General features: G+C 52.7%; 8 protein-coding genes across 8 annotated transcripts; 4 read left to right on the top strand and 4 right to left on the bottom strand.

Annotated features, from left to right (window-relative positions):
* Window positions 1-493: 493 nt before the first annotated feature.
* NEUTE1DRAFT_85409 (uncharacterized protein) lies at window positions 494-3,017 on the top strand (the record flags this gene model as incomplete). The annotated part of the gene is made up of 2 exons (XM_009854804.1): window positions 494-858; window positions 911-3,017. 2 exons carry the CDS (start codon window positions 494-496, stop codon window positions 3,015-3,017), a joined length of 2,472 nt encoding a protein of 823 aa, XP_009853106.1.
* Window positions 3,018-3,946: 929 nt separating this feature from the next.
* Window positions 3,947-5,072, top strand: NEUTE1DRAFT_111805 (uncharacterized protein; the record flags this gene model as incomplete). The annotated part of the gene is made up of 4 exons (XM_009854803.1): window positions 3,947-3,976; window positions 4,136-4,218; window positions 4,358-4,710; window positions 4,744-5,072. The coding sequence occupies 4 exons, from the start codon at window positions 3,947-3,949 to the stop codon at window positions 5,070-5,072; spliced, it is 795 nt and encodes a 264-aa protein (XP_009853105.1).
* An 811-nt stretch (window positions 5,073-5,883) lies between these two features.
* On the bottom strand, window positions 5,884-8,370 carry NEUTE1DRAFT_131060 (uncharacterized protein; the record flags this gene model as incomplete). The annotated part of the gene is made up of 2 exons (XM_009854802.1): window positions 5,884-8,004; window positions 8,083-8,370. The coding sequence occupies 2 exons, from the start codon at window positions 8,368-8,370 to the stop codon at window positions 5,884-5,886; spliced, it is 2,409 nt and encodes an 802-aa protein (XP_009853104.1).
* Window positions 8,371-10,297: 1,927 nt separating this feature from the next.
* On the top strand, window positions 10,298-12,204 carry NEUTE1DRAFT_85404 (uncharacterized protein; the record flags this gene model as incomplete). The annotated part of the gene is made up of 5 exons (XM_009854801.1): window positions 10,298-10,410; window positions 10,535-10,568; window positions 10,591-11,015; window positions 11,084-12,058; window positions 12,111-12,204. The coding sequence occupies 5 exons, from the start codon at window positions 10,298-10,300 to the stop codon at window positions 12,202-12,204; spliced, it is 1,641 nt and encodes a 546-aa protein (XP_009853103.1).
* NEUTE1DRAFT_66716 (uncharacterized protein) lies at window positions 12,170-13,230 on the bottom strand (the record flags this gene model as incomplete). The annotated part of the gene is made up of 1 exon (XM_009854800.1): window positions 12,170-13,230. One exon carries the CDS (start codon window positions 13,222-13,224, stop codon window positions 12,253-12,255), a length of 972 nt encoding a protein of 323 aa, XP_009853102.1.
* A 286-nt stretch (window positions 13,231-13,516) lies between these two features.
* On the bottom strand, window positions 13,517-16,080 carry NEUTE1DRAFT_131058 (uncharacterized protein; the record flags this gene model as incomplete). The annotated part of the gene is made up of 2 exons (XM_009854799.1): window positions 13,517-14,538; window positions 14,604-16,080. The coding sequence occupies 2 exons, from the start codon at window positions 15,939-15,941 to the stop codon at window positions 13,873-13,875; spliced, it is 2,004 nt and encodes a 667-aa protein (XP_009853101.1).
* Window positions 16,081-17,352: 1,272 nt separating this feature from the next.
* On the top strand, window positions 17,353-18,776 carry NEUTE1DRAFT_102688 (uncharacterized protein; the record flags this gene model as incomplete). Its single annotated transcript, XM_009854798.1, has 4 exons — window positions 17,353-17,973; window positions 18,212-18,525; window positions 18,640-18,689; window positions 18,751-18,776. 4 exons carry the CDS (start codon window positions 17,353-17,355, stop codon window positions 18,774-18,776), a joined length of 1,011 nt encoding a protein of 336 aa, XP_009853100.1.
* Window positions 18,777-19,230: 454 nt separating this feature from the next.
* NEUTE1DRAFT_102687 (uncharacterized protein) lies at window positions 19,231-22,646 on the bottom strand (the record flags this gene model as incomplete). The annotated part of the gene is made up of 6 exons (XM_009854797.1): window positions 19,231-20,286; window positions 20,496-20,627; window positions 20,743-20,994; window positions 21,229-21,261; window positions 21,334-21,503; window positions 21,548-22,646. The coding sequence occupies 6 exons, from the start codon at window positions 22,644-22,646 to the stop codon at window positions 19,231-19,233; spliced, it is 2,742 nt and encodes a 913-aa protein (XP_009853099.1).
* Window positions 22,647-23,136: the final 490 nt, after the last annotated feature.

Genomic DNA, 23,136 nt, shown 5'->3' with positions numbered 1-23,136 from the left:
ACCCCGGATCTTCATAACCTAAATGGGAATAGAAGTACGGCAACCGGGAGAACGACAATGCTACCTAGGGGTCCCAAGAAGTACCTAAAGACCGAGAGTGGCTAACAAGACAGACCCTGTCCGATACAACACCACCTCGACCTGCAGGTCAATCATCCACACCCCGGACACTACTTTTCATGGTACAGCAGCTGATTCTTTCGATCCTACGATAAGACGTTCGCGGCCTATGCATATCTGATTTTACTCTCAGTTTCTCAAAAGATTGGTAGACGAATCGGTCAGTGTTGGAAAGACCATGACGTACAGCAATCTCCAATGACCATCTCACATATTTCGCTACCTGGGCCAGGAACGGCAACATGAGAAGGTACCTGTTGATCATGCCTGGGGATAATATAAGTTGGCGATGCCTCCCACAGACTCGATGTGAGGACATCAGCAACTGCTTCATCACCAGTCTCTGCCCCCGAGTTGTGCTCACCAGGCAACAATGGGTTTCCTCAACGCTCTTAGCCCCCGAGCCATTGTGGCCTCAGTTTTGGTACTGAGCTCCCTCGCCTACGATGTTGCCGCTCGACCCAGCCCCGAACCCAAAGCCGACTGGGTACGAAAAGGCCCTGCTCGCAAGAAGATGTCAAATCACATCAAACGTGCCATCGAGGGCCAGAGCCACACTCGACGAACCGAAGAAGTCCCTTGCGCCGATGTCCTCGCAAAGCCCATCACTGCTCCCAAGCCCAACATCTGGGGACAGCTAACAGGCGAAGAGATTTCATCAGTGGTAGACTGGCTCTTTGCGCAGGAACAATTCAATCTGACTGTCACCGAGGAGGCTGGGCCATGGGATAACACGATGTGAGTCCAAGACACTCGACAGGAGCTCTTTGCAAATGCTAACTACCCATAGACAACTTGTTGAGGCCATGTGGCCAAACAAGACCGATGCCCTTGCCTTCATTGACGGCGATGCGCCGGCCCCTACCAAGTACGCCCACGTCCTGTTGAACAACCGCGCGACGGAGAACCCCTTCTACGCCGACATCCTCGTCGGTCCTCTCCCTCTAGACAACACAACCGTATCGTGGGCGCCCCTTACTTTTCCCTACAACAAGCCCAGCGGTGACGGAAAGGTCCGTAACCTCGATGCGGACGAAGACATTGTATACGAAGAATGGATCTGGAAGATTAGCGCCTCTATTGCCGATATCACTCTCGATCTATGGAACGGCACGGCCTTGGGTCTGGAAAACGATACCCTCGACATCTGGGGCATCGACCCCTTGTGGCAGGATGATGGCAGGGTCATCCGTTGGGATGGCTTTTGGGCTCTTTCTGGCGATGTCTTTGATGCCGAAACCCTGCTGCCCCTGGGTCTTTACTTTGTGTCCGACATCACCGGCCGTGACCCTAGCAAGTGGTCGCTCGAAGGATGGCTCTACAACGGCACCTTTTATGCCACCACCGAAGAGTTCCGTGAAGCGTACTGGAGCTCTTGCTTCAAGAAGAACGGCCCTAATGTCCCTGGCGCCTGGTCAGCCACTGATCATAACGGAGATGTTCCTCCTCTGGATTACAACCACCCCCCAACGATCGTTGCCCCGGCCGGCGCGAGATACGGCGTCGACCACGAGCAAAAGTACGTTGAGTGGATGGACTTCAGCTTCTACATCGGCTTCACCAGAGATACTGGCATGGCCTTGTACGATATTCGCTACAAGGGTCAAAGGATTCTGTACGAGCTTGGTTTGCAGGAGGCATTGGCTCACTATGCCGGTAACGACCCGTTGAACTCCGGCATTGCCTATCTTGACACCTTTTACGGCTTTGGCCCCTACGCCTTCGAGCTTGTCCAGGGCTACGACTGCCCCACGCACGCCACCTACCTGAACTCCTCCTTCTATGTCTCGGAGACCACCCACACGCACATCAACAGCATCTGCATGTTTGAGTTTATCTCTGACTTCCCGATCCAGCGCCACACCACCAATCGTTACACATCGGTCACCAAGAACACTTACTTCGTTGTTCGTTTTGTCTCTACCGTTGGCAACTACGATTACTCTTTCAGCTACTCGTTCTTCCTTGACGGCACCATCTCTGTCGAGGTCCGCGCCTCGGGTTATATCCAGTCCGCCTACTTCGCCGGAAACGAAGAGTATGGCTTCAGGATCCATGACAACCTTTCTGGCAGCATGCACGACCACGTGCTTAACTTCAAGGCTGATTTTGACATCCTCGGCACAAACAATTCTGTGGAGCTGGTGACTATGGCGCCCACTACCGTTACATACCCCTGGTCCAAGGGTAAGGCCAGGAATACCATGCACTTGGAGAGGTCGTTTGTCGAAAGCGAGGACGAAGGCCGGTTCAACTGGGCTCCTAACCAAGCCACACAAGTCATCGTTGTCAATGAGGACGTCAGGAACAAGCACGGCGAATTCCGGGGTTACCGTGTTCTCCCATCTACTGGAACTGTCCACTTGACCGTGCTCAACTCTACCAACCTCGCCAACGCTGGCCGCTGGGCTGAGTACGACATCCAGATTACCAAGTACAAAGATACAGAGCCGAAGGCGGCGCATCCTTATAACAGCCAGGACGTGCACGACCCACCGATTGACTTTTCCAAGTTCTTTGACGGCGACAGCCTCCGGAAAGAGGATCTCGTCCTGTGGCTCAATCTGGGTATGCACCACCTCCCCCACACGGGCGATCTACCCAACACAGTCATGACCACGGCGCACGCTGGTGTGCATTTCATGCCCAGCAACTACTTTGAGGGAGACGAGAGTCGCAAGACGGTCAACCAGGTCCGCATCAATTACTCGGATGGCAAGACCAGCGAGGTCCAGACATTTGGACAAAAGACCAAGGCCGAGGATTACAATGGAACTTGCAAGCTGGTGTTCGAGCCGGTGAAGGCGGATCTGTGGGGCTACACTGGTGATATCGTGGTGAGGAAGTTCCCCTATGATCCTAACAACCCATGGTTCCAAACCGGCTCCATCGTTTAGATCAGCAGAACTCGTGTAGCAGTTGCTGCTTTTGTGACGAGATAACGAGATATTAAATGAAGGCTTTGGATAATGATAGTTAATGATAGTAAAGCTTGCGATTGCTCGTCTTGTTTATTGCGCATGGTGATTCTGCTCCTGTCAGTCTATCACTCACAACAAGGAGGCTCGAGGAGCAACAAAGTGAAAGTCGTACCCTATCGTCGACATTGAACAGACCTACAGTGTCTCGTTGTATAGGAGAGAATAGCCAACTTCTAGACGATTTCGACCTACGTCTGAAGAAAAAGGGTTCAATTTCAAAGTCCAGGGAAAAACCGAAGCTATCTCTGGATGAAATATTCAGGGTGGGGTACCAGGGTACCATGTCCAAGTGCACGCTCCAACTGCCCCTTTCGTCAAAACGGTCAATTTTGATTGGATACACTCAGCAATAGCATAGACAGATGGACAGGCGATGCCTGCCTGCAAAGGTGCAGTCTCTCCTCTCGATGGCCCACTGCGTCTCTCTTGAACATTGCTTTGACATTATCTGGTATCAACCCTTGAACTGTCAATTGGGTTTTAGGTTCGACCTACTTCAATACTTTACTTCGTTAGAGGAGACGAACACCCGGCTGCAAATAGTCACTGGTCTATGCAGCTTGGTATGAGTGATGCGGGGTGTTCGTTGGATCTATGGCCCAGATGGCTGGGAAGTGGTGTTGGTATTGGAACTGCGTTTGTGACCTGTGTTGGACTTCAGTTGTGAGCTACAGTCATGATCGAAGGTATGATAGTATCGCTTTGCTGTGGCCACGTTGACTGAGACTCTGGTAATACCATGTTGATCGAATATACATCATCCTCGCATTTGCAGTGTGGTATTGAGTTTGATTTGTATCTATGGGTACCTTCAGTTCTGACCTTGGGCTAGGTATTTACCAATCATGTTGCTGTCAGATCTGACTGACCTAGTGGTAGGTGGAATTGTCAGAATATTCAGCTTTCACGACGGTCAAATAGAGTGCCCCTAGTGCCTTCCGCTTTAAGCCCTTTACTCTGGCTTGCGCCTTCACTGCGTATCAGGCCGTTTTGTTGCCATCTTTCTGTTAACCCCAACCAACTACTTGAATCAGACTTCTAACATCAACCCCGATTGTCGCTTTGTATACAACAAGCACGAGCAGCAAACTCAGAGCGACCCGGAAATAGAGACCGAGTAAGTACCTATTGCTCGTTGACTTTACTTCCGTCGACTTTCCCGACGCCGCCAAGAAAAGTACAAGTAAAAAACGCGGTACCGCTGTTGGTACCGTTGCCTTGTCAGACCGTACGATAGCCGTCAATAACGACTATAGAGTGATCATGGCCGTGACTCCTATCAGCGGTCTGGACGGCCAGATGAAGGTCTACAGTCTTGTTGACCAGCAGGATGAGGATGGGCTGTGTACCCCACACGCCATGGGCCAAGAGAGCTGTTTCTCCGTGCCAAATTTCCAGAGAGGGATTGAGTCTGCTTCTGGATCCGAGGTTGAGACAGTAGAAAAATATCGGAATATCGCCGGAGATGAAAGAGAGGCTTCGCCCAAGGTCGCTGTCTGCGCCAGTGCCAGTATCAGTGCCAATGACGGCGACGAAGAACAAATGTCTCATGAAGTCACAGAAAGCTCCGGAGATGACGAACGGCAAGTTTTGCCCGATGCCGCAGCCAGTTCTGGATGACTGAAGTGAAGCGGCTTCGCAGCGAACAACGGACCATCAACACCATTCGTCAGACTGTCGACACCACACCGACGCCTCTGGTATCAACGTTTACGCGAGATAGCGAGACTGATGACGCCAGGGCCTGGTCACAGAAACTCCGAGAATGTCGATTCTACTCACGGTGACTCACATGATGGACTCAATGACAATGCCGACGAATTCAATGCCGATTTGACTGATGGTGCGCTTTTCAACAACGGATATTCGGATGGTATCCCAGATGGCAGTAATACCGATGGGGGAGTCCGACAGCCGGATGTGATTCTGTGCCTTCCCATGACTTCGAATCGGGTAATGTTTGCATCGTGATTAACAGGAAAATGCTGCAAATAGACCGCTGGCGCTGATCACTGAGCTAAAAGTCGCCGAGAGTCGAAAGTTCAAAAGTAGAATTCTTTTTTTCTTTTCTTTCTTTTTTTCTTTTCTTTTCTTCTTTTTTTTCTTTCCTTTTCCGATGGGCCGCCAGTCTAGTATTGGCTTGTTTTGTTAACTCGAGACCTCGAAGTAACTCCCATAGGCAATGTTTGATATCTCTGTCTTACATTTCGCTCTATGTGAAAGACTGGCCTCATCTAGAATATGCTGATCCTGATGTAAATTATAGGATTTCCAACTCATGTGAAGGTATTTCCGATTGGTACCTGGGTATTCGATTGTTTCATTTTGAAATCTGGGACAGTTCAAAGTTTGTCTCCTCCAGAGTGCGAAGAGGTGCTTAGATGAGTTTAGGTCTGTTGGTATCACCGCTTAAGATCTTAGTGATTCTATAAGTGCTTGGCCCAAGACTCTCGACTGTGCAATTGTGATAGGAAACAATGATGCGGATGATAAGCACAGGATGCGTGGCAATAGTGTAATTCTCAAGAGCTCTTTTCCTCGCTGTCAATATTGATGTGCTCGGGTATCCTAAAATAGTAATGATACTATTACCAATGTAAAAGTTCTACAATGTTACTCAGCCTCATGCAATCTCCGTGTCATGGCTCTTTCGTGGACTTCCGCAATTACTCCCACCTTCCATACCGATACGTCGTCTTCCGAACGAGTCGTTACTGCATAACATGTTTCTCATTAACTCAACAACAGCCATCCACTGAAGCTTCCATGTCGAGCCTTCAGCCTACGCAGAATCACTCTGAATCTCATCATCTGCATCCGAGTGCGCCACATTCTGTTCCCCGGCCACCTCGTCAATACCCACAGTCGAACAGTTCCCCGCATGACTCGTGGGCGGCGACAGAGGTCTGGAAAAGTCAAAGGGTGGTTCGTCTCCTCCCGAGCCGTGCTGAACGAGTTGCTGCAAGGCATGCGATGCCTGATGGAGGCTATGGCTATGACCATGAGCATGTTGAGGATGCGCGTGACCCTGGGACCAAGGTCTCCCTTCCCTCATGTGGCTTGCGCTCTTAGCAGACCTCTGCAACCGCGGCTTGGCAAGTGTGTGGGCAACGGGCGCTCGGGCGTGCGGGGTTATACTCCCAGGGCGTGTGTGGGCACCTCTGCGGTAGCTCATCTCCAGACGCTCGTCCTCCTCGGATTGGTCATCAGTTAGGTAGTCATCGTCATGGCTTTGGTACATCTTTCTGTGCCGCGAGGCGAGGATCTGGACGCTGCTAGCAGAGCTTCTGCGGTGATGATGCCGGCTACGATGATGCTGATGCTCGCCAGGCGTGGCTTCCCCAGAAGAGGTTGGAGGGCGCATAAAACAGGGGGTGGGCTGGATGGCTGGGCCGAAAGTGGCACCACTGGAGCGACTGAGGTCGACTTGGCTCTTACCAAAGACGACGCGGGCCCGCAGGGCATGGACGGCCTGGTCCAAGGCCAGCTCGATGGCTAGCCTGTCTCGAATCCGGCTCAGTTTTGGCCAGGTTGCTCGTTCGCCTATGAGACAGTTTCGCATCATGAACTCTGATGTTGGGTTCTTGAGAATGCGAGGAAGGTCTTGCAATTCAAGTTCTGGCAGAATGGTAATGTCCCCGGAATATCGCTGGCTGAGGATAGACCTAAGCTTCGTCAGAAGACCGGGAAAGATGCCAAACTCGGTCAAGAAATGCAGTCGGTGAACGGCCTCGTCTTTAGCAAGAGTGGTAAGGTAATAGAGCCACTCGCTGTTGTTTTCTTGGGCGGCAGCCTTTTGTTGGCGAAGGCGGCCGGGATGGTTCCGAGGATACAACCTGTCATCTTTAGAGAGAAAAGGAACGATGTGGGGGTTGACTTGGGAAACAATAAAGTGGTTGACATTGAACATCTCGGCGAGACGGGTCATGGGTAGGTCGTTGTCTACAGAGCCATCAATCCAGCGTTGTGGCGTTGGGTTCCACGGAACGTGGGCGCCAGTCGTAGGATCTTTCACCAGCAACGGGGCTGCCTGGAAAACGAGCGGAACGGAGCACGAAGCGGCCACTGCAGACCAGATCATGACATTCGGAGCCGTAATATAGTTGAGCAACCGGGGGAGCTCGTAAATAGAGGCGGTCGAGACGCAAATGTTGCATATCCTTCGTGTCCGGTTGTAGGCTTCCTGGAAAGTTAGGTCGCCAAGCATGGATCGCATGACTCGGGTAAGGTTCGTTATGTCGGCCCAACTACCTTGGGTAAGGAGTCTGCGCAGACTGTCGGAGATGCCGTCGTTGGGCCCCTTGAAGACGTCGAGATCGCCATAAGGAAAGGTCCGGATCAAATCGGGCACCTCCTCGTCCTTCCTAGTGCACAAGACCGAGCACACAATGGAACCAGCAGAGGCGCCTGAGATGATGCGAGGCAAAAGGTTTGCTTCGAATAGGGACTTGATGACTCCAATATGGGACATGCCAAAAGTAGCTCCTCCACTCAGAAGCAGGGCACTCCTACCAAAGCTCTGTCTTGCGAACAACATGCCCTCCAACAGATCCTTGGTCTCCATGTCGGCAGGCAATGTTTGGGTGCTTTGGTCCACCAGGGCGCCGATCGTTTTGACGGCCGAGTCAACGTAGTCCTCGATCAGTTTCTTGGTTCCAACATACGAATGGCGGTACAAGTCAATGTTGCCCATTCCCCCGAGGTCACGCGAGAGGGCGGTGCGGACGAGATACATCATTTCCCTTGTGTCGCCATTTTCGCGGGCATGATCCAGGTCTCGTAGTTTGGCCTCGATGATATCGGGGTGGTAGTCGCCGGTCGAGGGATCGAGTTTCCAGGCATCATTGCCTTCGAGGTGGTCGAGTTCCTTGGCGGCCGTTTCCCATTCATCTGCACTGGTGGCCTGCATGTCACAGAAGAATGGTCAGCATTGTCGGAGATGTGACGTGGAACAGCATGGCTCCAGAACAGGTGTACAAACATTGTGCATGACGTCCTCTAGGAAGCGCATCCTCTCCTCGATCCTCCGCTTGTTTTCCCTCTCCGACTCGGTGAGGCCGTCGCGCCATGACAGAACATAGTTGCCGGCGCTGCGCATGAGTTTCGAGAAGGGCCGGAACGTGACGCGCTTCTCGACCTTGCTGTTCCTCTTCTTGAGTGCCGAAGTCAAGGTTTGGGGAGATGCCTGTTGAGTGCCACAATCACTGCCATCGGGGCCGCCGGGGCTGACACGGATGCCTGGCGGCCCGTGGACGAGGAGGTCGGTCATTGGAGTACGGTAACAGGGAACTGGGGGGTCGGAGCACGGCGTCGGACTGTATACGTAGGTGCCTGCGGTGCGAGGGTTTGGGCCGAGTATCTATCTATACGGAAGCCGGCCGTGGCGGAAGGGAGTCGGCGTGTACGGTAAGCGCCAGTGGGGGAGATTCAGGCTCTCGGGTAAGGCAGATACTGTAGTGTAAGCAGAAGAATAATAGGCGCAGTAGCGTGCAGTGGTTGTTGTTTTTAGGTTATCGAGTTGTGGAGTAGAGGTAGGTACTGGCGACAGGACCTAGTGATCGGACTGGAACTGAAGCCAGGGCAATCGGGAAGGGCGCGTGGCCGATTCGACATGGAAATATGTTATGAAAGACGGCGACATGGAAAAAGAAGTTGGCGGTCAAGAAATGACTGCGTGGTTTCATTGCAGCAAGGCTTCCAGGATCCTTCCTGTTCGGGCCCGTCCTGCCGTCATCAGAAATTCAAAGGCGCCCGGGTTTGGCGCGCAAGGGGAAGGGCCAGCTGACGCCTTTCGGGCGCTGTCCCCGACGAAAGAGGCTGGAAGGGTCTGGGGCTGTCGCTTGAAGGGGGGCCACGGGGGCCACCAGACCGGGCACACAGAGGGGAATGCAAATCGTGGGGCAACCCTTGCATTGGTGGGGCCCCGTCATTAGTCAGGACGGACACGCGCGCACTTTCACGGCCCTTTGGGGCCTTTGGGGTGTGTTGGGTGTTCCATCGGTCCTCAATGTGCAATTTCCCATTCAGATCGGGACATTTTTCGGGACCACCCAACAACCATCATCGGAAAGGAATCTGGGGAAACACACAGACCGCACGCGGCTCTCACGGGTTCACACAGTCCACCCTTCTTGAAATACTTGGTGGACCTCTCTCTGTGCCTCTTGGGTCGCCGTTGAGCTATAAATTCATACACTACATTGCTCAGCACATGCCAAAATCAATGACCTCAGAGGGAAAGCTTGGTGATTGTCCTTGTCATACACTAGTGCTGCCGATGATCAGCAAGACATGACCAATGATGTTGACACTGCGATAATTTACGTGGGTGTTGATTGTGGAGAAGAGAGTCGGCGAAGGCTTCAATTTAGGAGGCGCCGAAAAGTGAACGCAGGTAGACCTGGGATGGTGCAGTGCAAAGGATCTCGTGGCAATCCGCTACCGTTGGTCCCATAAGCCACCAGAAGGAAAATTGAATGGAGAACAGAGACGAATTAGTGTAAGGGGGGGTCAGAGGACCTCCATTAAAGCTTTCACATGTTAGAGGTTGCTTTAACTTCCATCTTGTCCTTTCTCCCAGTCTGGATGACGTGCATGCATTTTCGGGCAACCCCAGTGCTCCACGCACGGCTCCATCATCGATTTCATTTCGAGTTCAGGTGAGACAGTGCATAAACCGTCTCTTCCCATTGTCGTCATCCACCAACATCAGCATGAAATGAAGGACGGATGCTGTCAAGGTGAATATCGAGGATGCTTACCACAACACTCCAACAAGGGTGGGACTCAGCCGTGTTTTCAACATACATATAGTTCACACTTCTCTATGGGCGGTCAAGTCACTTCAAAAATGTGAAGGAATGCCAGTGCCTCAATGAACGCCATTGCACTGCAGTTTCACGTTGTAGTACACTACGTAGTGTCCAGCTTGCTGCTTCAGGATGACAAAGTCCACTGAATCCACGCGTGACCACCTCACTCAACAACTCCCCAACTTCAAGACACACATCGATTCTATAGTTGACAAGAAAACTGCCCACCTTTTATTCTCAACGGCGTTTAATCGTTTGTGATTGACCACAAGGAGATAGCAAAGTCGGCAAAGCTTAAAAAAAGGAACTACAATAAAGACGTAGGCTTAAAACCTATTGTGCTATCACTCACAGTGCCGATTAACCCGAAGTTCTCACATTACAATGTGGGATTATCCGTCAGAATCTAGTGTGGTCTCAGATCGCCAAATCGGACGGAGGAGCCCGGCCCGAGATCTGGGGACGCTGAACTTCGGCACTCCATCCTGGAAGCTGCCGTCTTAGGTCCCGGGTGGAGTGCACTGCAGCGGGAGGTGGAGTGGATCCTGGGACGGGAACGGCGCGCTCTCCACTTCAGGGCAGTTCAGTGCAGTGCAAATCGCTTGGGGAAAAAAAAAAGAGGAAAACAGAAAACAGGATTGACTTCACCAGTCACGTTTCCGTGTACCCGCCTTCAGTTACACTACAAGGAGAAGTCGACTTTGGTCGTCGTGCAGGTGCCCGTCGCTCTGAGTTCTCCCCTCTTTTTGTCTGTTTGCTCGTCATCGCTCCACCGGGCCAGTTTCCGGGCTACGGCAAGGTTCGGCGCACCAGCAATGACAGACGCCGACAACCAGCCCTCCCGGTCGGCAAGATCATTGCTTCCAGAACCGACACTTTCCTTCACCCTTCCGAGTCTGCACGACGGCCTTGCCATCGATTGTCGCGTCTACCATCCTCAATCTCTCGACCCGTCGCCCTCCTCGCCACCCTGGCGGAAGCACGCTGCCGTCTTCGCCCATCCGTATGCTCCTCTTGGGGGTTGTTATGACGATCCAGTGGTAGACATCGCAGCCGGAACACTACTTAAGCTTGGCTTTTTGGTCGGCACCTTTAACTTTAGGTTGGCTTACCTCCCTGCTCCCAGTCGCTATTCCCGAGTATGCTGACAATAATACCTCGTCAACCTAGAGGCGCACAGGGCTCCGCCGGTCGGACCTCTTGGACAGCAAAGGCGGAGCATGCAGACTATCAAACATTCATCGGCTTCCTATCATATTACGTTCATTTTCTCGATCCCTTCCGAACACATATTTTCGATTCCGTTCCGACGACGACCCCAATTGCCGAAGCACCAGATTACATTGGGGCTCATGGCGGCTCTGGCCCCATTACACATTCTGCGTCACGCGATACCACCAGATCACCATTGTTCCTAATGGGGGGCTATTCGTATGGTTCTATGATTACCATGCAACTTCCCTCGCTCGAAACCATACTCCGCCAATTCGACACTCCAGCATGCACCTCCCATGCTGCTGAAATACGACTTCGAGCTCAGCATCTTGCAGAGGTGCAAAATACAACTTTGGGCAGTGCAAGAGCAGCGGCCCTCGAGCGTCAAGCCAACACACCGTCTCACTCACCGAGCGGCATGCGTTTCGGGGGAGAAGAAAGCAGCAGAAAACACCATCATTCGCGATTATCCTTCTCCCAAGATACCGAAGAGAAAATCCGCAAGGGGGTTTCGGACTTGATGGTCAAGGCAAAGGGTCATAAGAGACGTCTTTCCGGAAAGGACCACAGCTTTGTGGGTGGAGATGCAGCACACGACACACCCGAAACCAAGCAGCAACCGGTCAAGGATTGTTTACCTTCTGTACCAGACCGAGTGGTCTTTCGTCCAGCCTACTTGCTGGTTTCGCCTTTGCAGGGCCTCATTAACAACCTCGCGACGTTCTCCTTGCTTCCTCGAAGGCCGTCGTGGAAAGGTTTGACCAGATCCCTGTCTTCTCCAGCTGCCGCGGCTTCGCCAACGAGTGAGCTTGGCACGGATTCCGAGACTGCTCTTTCACTCGAAGAAGCCGAAGCCAAGTTGGTACGAAACCCTACGCTCGCCATTTACGGCGACAATGACGGCTTCGTGCCTGTACGAAGGCTACGGCCGTGGGCTTCCCGCCTGGAGAACATTCCTCACTCTTCCTTCCGGGCCCACGAGGTTTCCGGTGCGAGTCACTTCTGGGCCCAAGGCAGATCAGCATATACACTCAAGGATGCTATCAAAACGTTTGCCGAATCAATCTTGGCTGTAGACGCAAGTTGAGTTCAGTAGGTATCTATCCATCAATAAGTACATCAACTCATAGGTTGTCCAACGCCCGAAGTCTGTTCTCGACCGCATTCTTCGAGACCCTGATGTTCACTGCCACCATCTCAAACGCGTGCGGAACTCCAGGGTACAAGTGCAGCTCTACACGGACGCCAGCCTTGAGCAGTCTTGCACCAAACTCCACGTCTTCGTCCCTGAACAAGTCCAGCTCGCCGCAGTCGATGTAGGTTGGTGGCATTCCTGACAAGTCCTTCGCTCTTGCCGGCGCAGCATATGGCGAGATCTCCTTCACGCCATCCGCACCCGCATAAGCCCCCCACGCAACCCTGTTAGCGGCGCCGTTCCACATCAGGTACGGGTTCAACGGATGGTCCTCGGGCAAATACGTCCTATCATCCAACATGGGGTACGCCAGCACCAGTTTCTTGATGGGCGGCGAGACCTTGTCATCACGCGCCTTGAGGGCAACGGCCGCAGCCAGCCCCGCGCCGGCGCTCACGCCGAAAAGGGCAATGCGTGCCGGATCAATCTGCTCCGAAGCAGCATTGGCATGGAGCCATTCCAGGACGGAGTAGCAGTCATCGAAGGGGGTAGGGAAAGGGTGCTCGGGCGCGACGCGATACTCGGCGGCGTAGAAGGTGAGGCCGCTGCCGTGCGCGTAGCGCTTGATCTCTTTGCGGAACTGGGCGACGGTATTTTGGACGAAACCGCCTCCGTGGTGGTAGAGCACTACAGCACGAGGGCCAGGGGTTGCCGCCGCCGCCGCCGCCGGGGTGAAGCGGTAGAGGGTGATCAGAGTGCCGTCCTTGGAAGGGATTTGGTAGGTGGTCTCGGTGATGTCGGGGGAGTCGGGGATGCTGGCGAGGACGAGCTCGAAGTCGGCACTGTTGGTGCGGAGGGAGTCGATGTCGGTGATGGGGGCGGGAGGCGGGAGGGATGCTTTGAGCGCCACCACAGGCTGGATAGTCTGAAAGTATTCGGGGTCGAACATGATGTCGGCCATTTTGTTTGATGTTGCTGAAGAGGGCACTGGTGTTCAGAGATTGCGGGAGACTCGAGGTGCGGTTTTGCAGCGAGCGATGCCAGAGCTTCTTCTACCTCCCGAACCTGTCGATCACCCTGCCGAACTCGGCGATGGTCAGTATGTACGTGTCGATGCCGAAGCGATGGCAGTCTGTGGGGTGGGCACGTGGTGGGGTACCGCGCTCGATGCGGCATTGGCTATCCAGATGGATCCCATCGATGGGAGTTATGGGCGGAATTACCACCGTCGCTTCCCACCGCGGTATCTGAAACCGGCAGTTAACGTCATGGCCTGATCATTCCATTTGTCAGCTTTTTTCATTAGGACCGGCCCCAGTTGGATCGTCACGTCACCGACGTTTGTTCATCTACGCTAGGCGCCACCGCCGAAGATTTACAATGCGCAGGTACCGAACGGCTATAGCAGTTAATCCCGCGGCTGTCTGCAGCTATTCACGAGGAAGCTGTAAATGCTTCTTCGGTTCAAACATAGCCAATCAAGTTCTCTCCCGTCAGCGATCCTGATAACCATTTTACGTGTATAACTCCCGTACTCTAGCCCTAGAACGCCTCCCAATGCTTTTCGTCCGCGTCTGCCATCGTCCTTGGCCATCAGCTCTAGATCTAGTTATTGTCCAGCCAACAACGGCTTTGTCTCCCCCTCCTCCTGATCTTCCTCCTCCTCTACATCTCTCAAAGCCCTCACAGCGACCCTTGCAACACCCTTCCCTTTCCCCTTTCCTCTCCTCTTCCTCTTTGCTTTGCCCTTACCCTTTGGGCCCTTCCTCCCCAACGTTGTCTCGTCACTCGAAACAGGCCTCTCAGCCTTAACACCAAAAACCAGAAAGATGGTCGCCACCGCACAAAGCACACAAGAAACCAGATAAGGCAGCCCCCTCCACAGCCCCTCCAGTCCCAAACTCCAACTAAAGGTCCAAGCGACCGCCGGTCCCGCCATCAAGCTACCTGCAGTATCCATCATGGCGAGCGTGGTAAACAGAATCCCAATCATGTCGGGTTCCACCAGGCTCGCCAGTAAACTTCGTCCAAAGGGATAGAACCCCGAGCCGAGGGTGTAGAGGGTCAAGGAGACAAAGACGTAGCGGAGAGAAGGGGCCCAGACTAGGACGCCGAAGCAGGCGGTAACGAAGCAGAAGGAGATACGAGATAGGATCAGGTCTTTGCGCAGGGCAGGCACGCGCAGACGGTGGGTGATTAGGTAGTCGACGGAGGGCAGGAGGATCGTCACGATGAAGAGTTGGGTGAAGGCGCGGAAGGAGTTGAGGAGGTTTGCCTGGGGTTTGGTTTGTTAGTAGAGAACAATGGAGGGAGGAGACCAAGGAGCGAGGATGAGCGTACCTGAGCAATGGGAATGTGGTACCGTGTGGATACGAACTGCATCAGCATGACAAGCGACTCGCGCGAGTAATCGGCGACCAAGAAGGCGAGAACGACAAACAGGATGCTGGGGTGATGGAAGATGTAGGCGAGCGTGTGGGCGGCGTGGCGGTAGACTTGGATGGCCGAATTGTTGACGTCGCCATTCTTCCTCAAGTTGACTCCGTTGATGACGGACGCCTCCGTGTCGTCGTCGTAATCATCGTCCCCGCAGACCAATGCCTCCGAATCAGTACCCGCTCCAGAACGAGCGCGCTTGAGATGCATAGTCTCGGGCATATTCGCCGTCAAAATAGCGCTCATAACCAGACACCCAAACCCAACACCCAAAGGAACCCAAAGTCCCCATCGCTGCATCATCAGCGTACTAGCAGCCGGACCCAGCAACTCCGCCGTAATCAACGTCGACAGCGCCGCGAAAAAGACGCGACTGCGATTCTCCTCCGTCGTCGCGTCCGTGACAATCATCATGCCCACTGCACTCGTGACCGTGCTTCCGCCGCCGATGATCAAGAAGTAGGAACTCAACCAAGTGGCTTTGAGCGAAAGTAGATGTGCCCAGCCGTCAATCATCCCGGTGTCGCTGTTGTCGCTGTTGCTGCCTGCGTCAGAGCCGGCGGAAGAAAGCGCCGAAGCAGAAGAACACCTCCAAGCGACGTAAAGAACCCAGCCCGCTGCCAGAACTTGTCCCAGCAAGGAACGGAACAAGACAGGACTACGACCCTTCTTGTCGGCCAAGACGCCGTAGTACATGGCGAGCAAGAGGCCGGGGATGCCGTCGAAGAAAATCTGCCATCCAAATAGCTCGGCGAGGGCGTCCTGCACGGGAGCGATTTTGCATTGCGATTCGGAGGGTGCTTGTGCCTGGCTGAGGTCGAGGTTGGTGGTCATCGATAAGAGGGTACCGGCGGAAGTGATGCCACTATCAGTCGTCCCGTTATGAATCGCATAGTACTTCCTACAAATGATGTCCTCGAACAAGCGCGTGCGCGGAGCGAAGGAGATGACGACGCTCATGGCGGAGAGGAAGATCATGAGCTGGATTAGGATGATGGGGGTCCAGTGAGTCCGCTTCTGGCGGTCATTGTTTCGGAGAGATGACGGGTCATTGTCGTTGGCGTCATCGTCGTCGTCTGAGGAGGAGGGGGATGAGGAGGATGTTGATGGCCAGTATGTTGAGGAAGCAGCTGAAGGGCCCTCGAGCGGAGTGGGCGGCATGAAGAGGAGGCTCTGGTGGTCCTCACTTGCGTCTTCCTCTCGTTCGTCGTGGGTGCTCAGGCGAGCGACGGAGCGCGGCATTGTGGTGGTTGGAGACGGTGGGAGCGCGGCCGAGGCCGGTCGTCTTGTCCTAAAGGCAGCGATGAGGGTTTTCGGTTCTTCTGGGTGGTGGTGGTGGGCAAGATCCTTTTCTTCTTATCGGGCGAGCATCATGAGTCGGCTTCAGTCTCGTCTCCCAGCTCTCAAACCGCGCAAGGAATGAGAATGAGCAGACTGAAGAAGATGAGAAAGAGGAAAAAGACAAAACACGAGAGGCCGCGATCAGAGAATTTGGACCGCCGATCGATCAGCACATGCTCGTCAACCTTTCCCTGCTGGGCTAAGCCGACGTATCCGGGCCGCCGGAGCGGATGCCGTTGCGGGGAGTTTGTTTTGTTTTTGCCTCCACTCGTGATCAGATCAGACGATGTGGATCTGGTGATAACTGATAAGATCTTATTCTGCACGGTGATACGACGTCAGGGGAAGGAGGGCGGGGGTTTATGGAGACGTGGGTGTCGAGCTCAGCCCTAACCCTGTGGTTCTGCCGACGTTTTTCTTTCGGAACTTGGATGCCCCTGATTGTTTGTTTACATCTTGTGTCACCAGGGCCATGATTAATGGGTAAGCATGGAAGCTGAACTTCATTTTGTCGTTCCATTTTCTGGTTAACGTGGAATGAGGCCTGTCCTTCGACTACAGTATGAGACCGCAGTGGTATCTCTATCGTCGCCTTAGAGAGGCGGGGTAGCGGAGATTCCTCACTTAAAATCGGACTCGAAAAAGGAAGGAGCGACGATGACTTGTCGCAACTCGTGACCTTCTTGACGCAACTGTTTCTCTCCTTGCAAATTCCTCAAGCCCTAGCTGAGTGACTTTCACTTGTAACAACTTTTTCACCGCCATCCAAAATGGCCATCGACCATGCTCTCCAAGACTCCAGCCAACATCACCGACTTTGTCCATAGATGTCACTGTCTTGCTCTCAACGAGCAAAACAACTGAGGCGCGTGTGCCAATCATGGAACACAAAGCCTTGGCGATCAATCATGATGACCACGGAATACCCACGCAATTCACTACATACTAGTAGACCTCCTCAGCAATCTAGCCCGGAATCTCCGGCCCGGACCCGGACGCTTTGTTGAGGACAAAGGTCCTCATTGTCATTGAGTTTCAGAACGTGTGTAGAGCTGACAATGACATTGTACAGTACGGTTAGGTACCCGAATGGAAGCAAGCCATTGTGTCGACCACGCCATGTCTTATTTCGTTGTTCAAGACCAAGGCCTCAGTTTCCAAAACACACCATCGTGTTGTTCCATGACTGTTAGAAAGCCGACCACATATAATCGCAACGTCCCGAGCCGTCCGACATGGATGTTTCTGGAGGAACCGATTATCATCACACACGAAACAAGCACCATAGCTAGCAACAACCACAATCATCACCATGAACTCAACCATGGTTTCCCCCTATCCGCAAACCCCAAGCAGGACATACCTCCGTCGCTCGACCTCCACCATCGGTTCATTCGCTACCGCCCTGTCCTACCTCACACCTACTGAAGATGACATCTCTCTTCGCCGGTCATCTTCATCAGACATTCCAACGGTACCCGCCCCTGATCATTCGCTGACTTCCCCACCGTCTTGTCCACCGTCTGAGACTGATACCGATACACAAGGTGTAATTTCTTTCATCCTGATGGCATTCAATGCAGATGACATTGAATACGGCCCAAAAACCCTGGATGACTTTCTCAGGGGTGATAACCCTGTCCAGAGGGCCATCAACTTCTACCGGTATGTCCAAATGAAGAAATTCTCACTCTGCTTGTCAGTTATCAAGGCTACCCTATCCATGGCACTCTATGGTTATGCAATGATCTGGTTCGTAGAGCTGCGAGACGTATGGCGCAAACTCGACCTTGAGGACCACGAGAGCCGCGAAGGTTGGTTTGTCTGGTTACATCTCATCAACGCATTCTTCTTCATTGTAACCGTGTACCGGTTCATCCGCGCCATCAGCCGCTTACATGGTGCTCCGTACGAGAAGCACACGTTCTTGGACGTAGGTGAGGCCTTTGATCCATTCATTCCCAGCAGGACAAACGTGTACATTTACTTCATATTTAGCAGCGCTGCCGTCATAGCCCATGTCTCCAGTTCTATCGGTATTGCACTGTGGGTTAAGGACTGGATGGCAGGTGGCCCAGCGACCATTAACCCCCATCAGGATATTATCGTTGGGTGCATTTATTTTACCCTCCTGATGGGACACCTTGTCAAGACACTGACATGTTGTACAGTTCACATTCGTTATGGCGCCAGATGGGACAAAGCGCCCAGTCGCAATCCCCGCTCGCTTGTTCCTGACGACGTTGACGACCACCTTTTGCCCTTGTACGAACTCGACGATTTTCATCATCCACACGACGGTCATGGCCACGACTTTTACTCAGCCCACGAGGCGCATCATTATGGACATCATCTACACAACAACCATGCCCACGGCATCTGTTCAACCCACGATGTACACCATCATGAACACAACGACATTGACATATGGGAAGGCATTCCTCGTGGTCGAACTCAGTCGTTTTCTGTATCTTCCGACCTTTCGGTAGGTACCGCGGATACTTGGATGACCATCCAGTCTTCGAACATGTTTGCGACATGGAGGTGGGTGGGGATGTTGAAGATACATTTGACCGATCCGTCACTCTATCTGTTCTAGGAACAATGCGCCAGACCGGACCAGGAAGGAAGATAGCAGTGCGGTTCGAGGTGAGTTGAGCCCCATCTGTTTCTTAGCTAGAGACACATGCTACTGATCTGAGCAAATTAGGGAGCTATAAATGTACGATTAAGTAGGTGATAGCGGACGGTTGATGTACATCCAGGTAAGAGAGAAACATAAAAGAGCAACAACTAGAGAGATTAGAATTAGAAAGTCACATTAAAAGTTGATCAAGTTTCCAATCACTGTGCAATCGCGAACACGTAGTCTTTGTCTTCAAGCGGTCTCTTCTTCCTAGCTTCATGGGTCCCTTTATTGCGTTGTTGTGGTACATCGTTTATGAACGAGAACTTGCGGTATTGGCTAACGAGCAGCTAGGTTTCTCCGTTATAATAGCCTCATCCAAATAGAACCTACCAAACAAGTCCTCAACAGTGTCCGTGTATGCATTCACCTGTACCCACTCAACCTCCTACCAAAAAGTATACATCATATGCCTCGATGCCATCCTTATCCAAGACAAAACAGAATGCCAGCATATCATATACCAAATGCTCGCCAGCTATACCAAATCACCTACATATCCGATCAATCTTCTGTCAAGTCAACAGTCTCCACTCCGTCCTCGAGGCTAACGCTCCGAGACCTCTTCACTCCCGCCACAGGCCGGGGAGCGGTCGTGGAGCGACTCGACCCAGAAGCACCCACTCTAGATCTGCCCATGACAATCCCTGATGCAGACGCCAAAGGTCTCGGTGCCGTACGTCTGGCTCCCGCTGGGTTTGGATAGACATCCTCCATGTTCATGATCCTATCAAACTGCTCTCCCAGCAAGACCCTCAACTCCGGCATGGCCTGCGAGTACGTCTCGAAGATGCGTAACCTACTTGCCGCATATTCCTTTTTCTCTTTCCACTCCTTCATCGGCTGCTCCTCCTGCGTAAATGTCTTGGTCACCACCAGCGTGTTCGGGGTCGTGCCGCGCTCAGACACGTGCGTACAGTCAATCCCGCGCTCATCGAGCATCTCGTGCAGGTGGCGTCGGGCTTTTTTGCCGACATCGAATCGTTCGACCTCCTCAGTGGGGCTTTGTAGAAAGAAGTTAAGGGCATTGCAATCGGGGCAGTGTACGTGGGGGCAGTTGACGGGCGGGCGGACAAGCGAGTTTGAAGGCGCGGGCTGTGTTCTGACGTACTCTTTGATGTAGCGAGTGAGCATGCTGCGGTAGAGGGATTGGTACACGGGAGTGGTGAGAGGGATCGCGTTGGCGGTGAGGATGGGGATGAGGCACCAGAGAAAGGGAAGCCAGAGGTTGTGCATGTGATCGACGGGTAGACGAGGGACATCGTCGTTCAGGTTGGTTATGAATTGTGTGGCCAAGTCGTCATCTGGGGTGCTGATCTTGACGAGCGTTTCGAAGAACTTGACTAGTGTATTGGATGCGACTGTCCTTAGGAGTTGTTTCTTCGGGGGACGTTTGTTGCCACCGTCATAGCTGGTCCGTTGCCGCTTGTTTCCATGCTCAGGCTTGATTCCACCTTTCGGTTTGACTTTGGAGAAGTCTACTGAGGCAAGAAATTGCTTGGCTATAGTCCTGTAAATGGCAAAGCCATCGTCACGAGGAACGACGTCGGCCGAGACCTCCTTCCACAACCGCGCCAACAAAGCGATGAAGAAGGCTATTGACTGACACTCTGGATCCAGCAATGGAACTACGCTTGGGGATTGTTAGACTCTGTTCATAAGTCTATCATGACTAGGACGAGAGAGACATACCTGATGGAGAGGAAGCGTGATGGATCCGGAAGGATCAAAGCCATTTCGATTATGGTTTTTCCGTCGCCATCATCTACTTTCTCCTTCATTAACAAGTCGCCGAGGCATTCCTCGAGCTTGCCGTGTACCCATGTTGATATTTCATCACGTAGACTGGCGGAGCAGTCGGCGTCTTCGGGCTTCGGGATCAAGTTCGTAAGGGCTGCTAACTTGTAAGACAGAGTAGGATATGAATCGACAACGCAGCTCAGCCTTGAGGGATATCATTGTTAGTTTGTGTCCATTGTTATCTACATAATCTGGGTGACATCGAACGTACCCTACTTCACTAATGTCCTTGAAACTCGAATCCGTGTTTGACCGCTTGAGCCACTGCTTGGTCCATGTGAAAAAAGAGGTCGGGATTACGGCGTTTTGATCCAAGCAGGCATCATCGAAGGAATCATAATCTCCCAGCTCAATTGCAACCTTGAGAATACTCATGAGGTCGTTCCCATCAATCAGTGGATTTTTGGGCCAAATGGTCGAGCGAGCATCGCCTGTGGTCGTAGAGCGTTTGGCGAGATCCATCGCAGCCTGAAACAAGAGCGCTGCACGGTGCATATTGGACCTCAAGCAACTCAGGCTTGATCTGGCACAATAACTGATCAATGATTGGCGAGTATTTCTTGAAAGCGTTCGCATATTTTTCTCGAAGAATTCGAGAACCGAGGCGGATGGGACAAGGAGGACAGCCTTTTTAAAAGGGGAGTTAGTGATGGGAGCATTTGACGAAGCGATAGGTAGATACGAAAGAAACAGGATGCCTACGGTTGAACGGTACCAGTGTGTCACTTTTGGACCCTGTGGAGTAGATATAGTAGTGTCAGCCTCGCTGTTCTGGAAATCGCAAGAGCAAGTTGTAGAGGTACTTACTGAGTTGCCCACGACGCCCTCGTACTCCTGCTCAGGGTCATCATCGGCAAACAATTCCCCGTCGTTTTGGAGGATTTCCTCCTCAGGATCAAGTGCTAGACCGTCGACAACCGGGTTACCGAACATATCCCGAACTGTTTTGACTCTGTAATCGACTTCTATGAGTTCTTCTATGCAATGAAAGGCTTCTCGCTCGACTCTTCGCCTTCTTCACGATACACATTATAAAATCTAGAGTGGTCGACCTCGGCCTCTCCAAACTCCTCCTTTTCCAGAAGAGCAAAAAAGACTTCAAAGTCGAGTTCCTTGGACAAATTGTTCAAGACTTGGCCGATTGCTAGGTCACGCGTCTTCAGGTTGTTCAACTTGATGCTTGCTTCAGTATAATCGTGGTCCAGGACATAATAGAGACCATTCTGGCGCGACTCTGCGGGTTCCTGGAGCCATTCACGTAGGGTATGGCAGAGAGCCTCGGTCTCGGAGCGTACAAGACCGGCTGAAGGGCGAACGGCATTGGGATCAAGAGCGAGGTTGTAGGTCAACACCCATCTATACCCGGACTCGACAGGACACACCTTGTGGTGTACATCAGAGTACCAGCAGATAAAGGACTGCCCATGTTCCGAGGTCTTGAATGTTTTTTGCTCGCCACAATGTTTGACCACCACGTCTCCGCCTTTGTGGGCAGAGGGGAGGGCGACGACGAGGGTGCCGAACTGGCCGGGGATTTTCTCGGTATCGGTATGGCTTTTGAACATGGCACCGCGCTCATAGATGAGCATCTTGTATATCTCTGCCCGAATTGGTGACTTGATGCCTAGGTCGGCGGCAACATGGGAACACAGTTGCCGGACGTAGCCTGGCCACCTTTGGTTGTTGAAGCTGAACTGGGCTGCATCGATTTCCCAGGTATTTCGGACGCTTGTGTCAACGATGGTCTCGCTTCCCCTGCCATAGGGAGCCTGACGGGCTTTTGCAATCAACTGGCGGGCTTGAGTCTCGCCAAGAGGCATGGCGACGTCGCCAACTCCGTCGACATAAAGACCGGCAGGAGGTGAACGTAATAGCTTGCGGAAAGAAGCGAATGAACCGGCGACTTTGACGTCATCGAGAGCCTTGCGTAGATCATCCTTGAGGCTGACGGTATAGTCCTGCGTGCTCAGGTCACTTGTTACGCTGTCTTGATCAGATCCATCGTCGGTCTGACCATCTTGGGTGCTATCCGTTGAGAGACTAGCGGAGATATCGGAGCTGTCGATGTTGCTGCTGTTCCCCTCGACTGACAGTGCTTGTGTTGGCTGGTGGTCGGCCATGCTGTAGACGAATCCGAGCGGCTCGAGTCTCGGCTTTGAGATGAAAGGTGACAGAAGCGTTGCCCTGAGGACAGAGCGCCAGAGAACACATGGCTGTCCTTCACATTTAAGGAAGAGGGGTCGGTTGGTTGACGGCATGTGGTGGGATCTATCAAAAGCGTTCGAAGCCTGTCTGTGGGGGGAACACATCTGCATGTAGGTAACATGCTCTTGACCTCGCTGTTGGCTAACAGGGCGAGCAGGACTTATCTGGTGCCTGTTTCAGGTACTGACAAATACCTCTACCTGGCGTTCTGGGATCATGCCCGGCAATGCACGTCCCGTAGAGCGTTTGGAAGTACAAACGAAGGTCCATTACGCTCGTTTAAGCACGCACCAGAATGAGACATTTCTGCCCGGCAATGCCATGATGTCGAGTGTGGTACGTTCCAACTTTGCCCGGATGAAATGGTAAGGAGGGAAAAACAAGAAATGGTGGTTGATAGCGGGG

Source organism: Neurospora tetrasperma (genome assembly GCF_000213175.1).
Source record: "Neurospora tetrasperma FGSC 2508 unplaced genomic scaffold NEUTE1scaffold_5, whole genome shotgun sequence".
In the NCBI taxonomy this organism is placed as follows: Eukaryota; Fungi; Ascomycota; class Sordariomycetes; order Sordariales; family Sordariaceae; genus Neurospora; species Neurospora tetrasperma.
The sequence above is the reverse complement of the archived record's forward strand: the minus strand, read 5'-3'. Positions and strand labels throughout refer to the sequence as shown.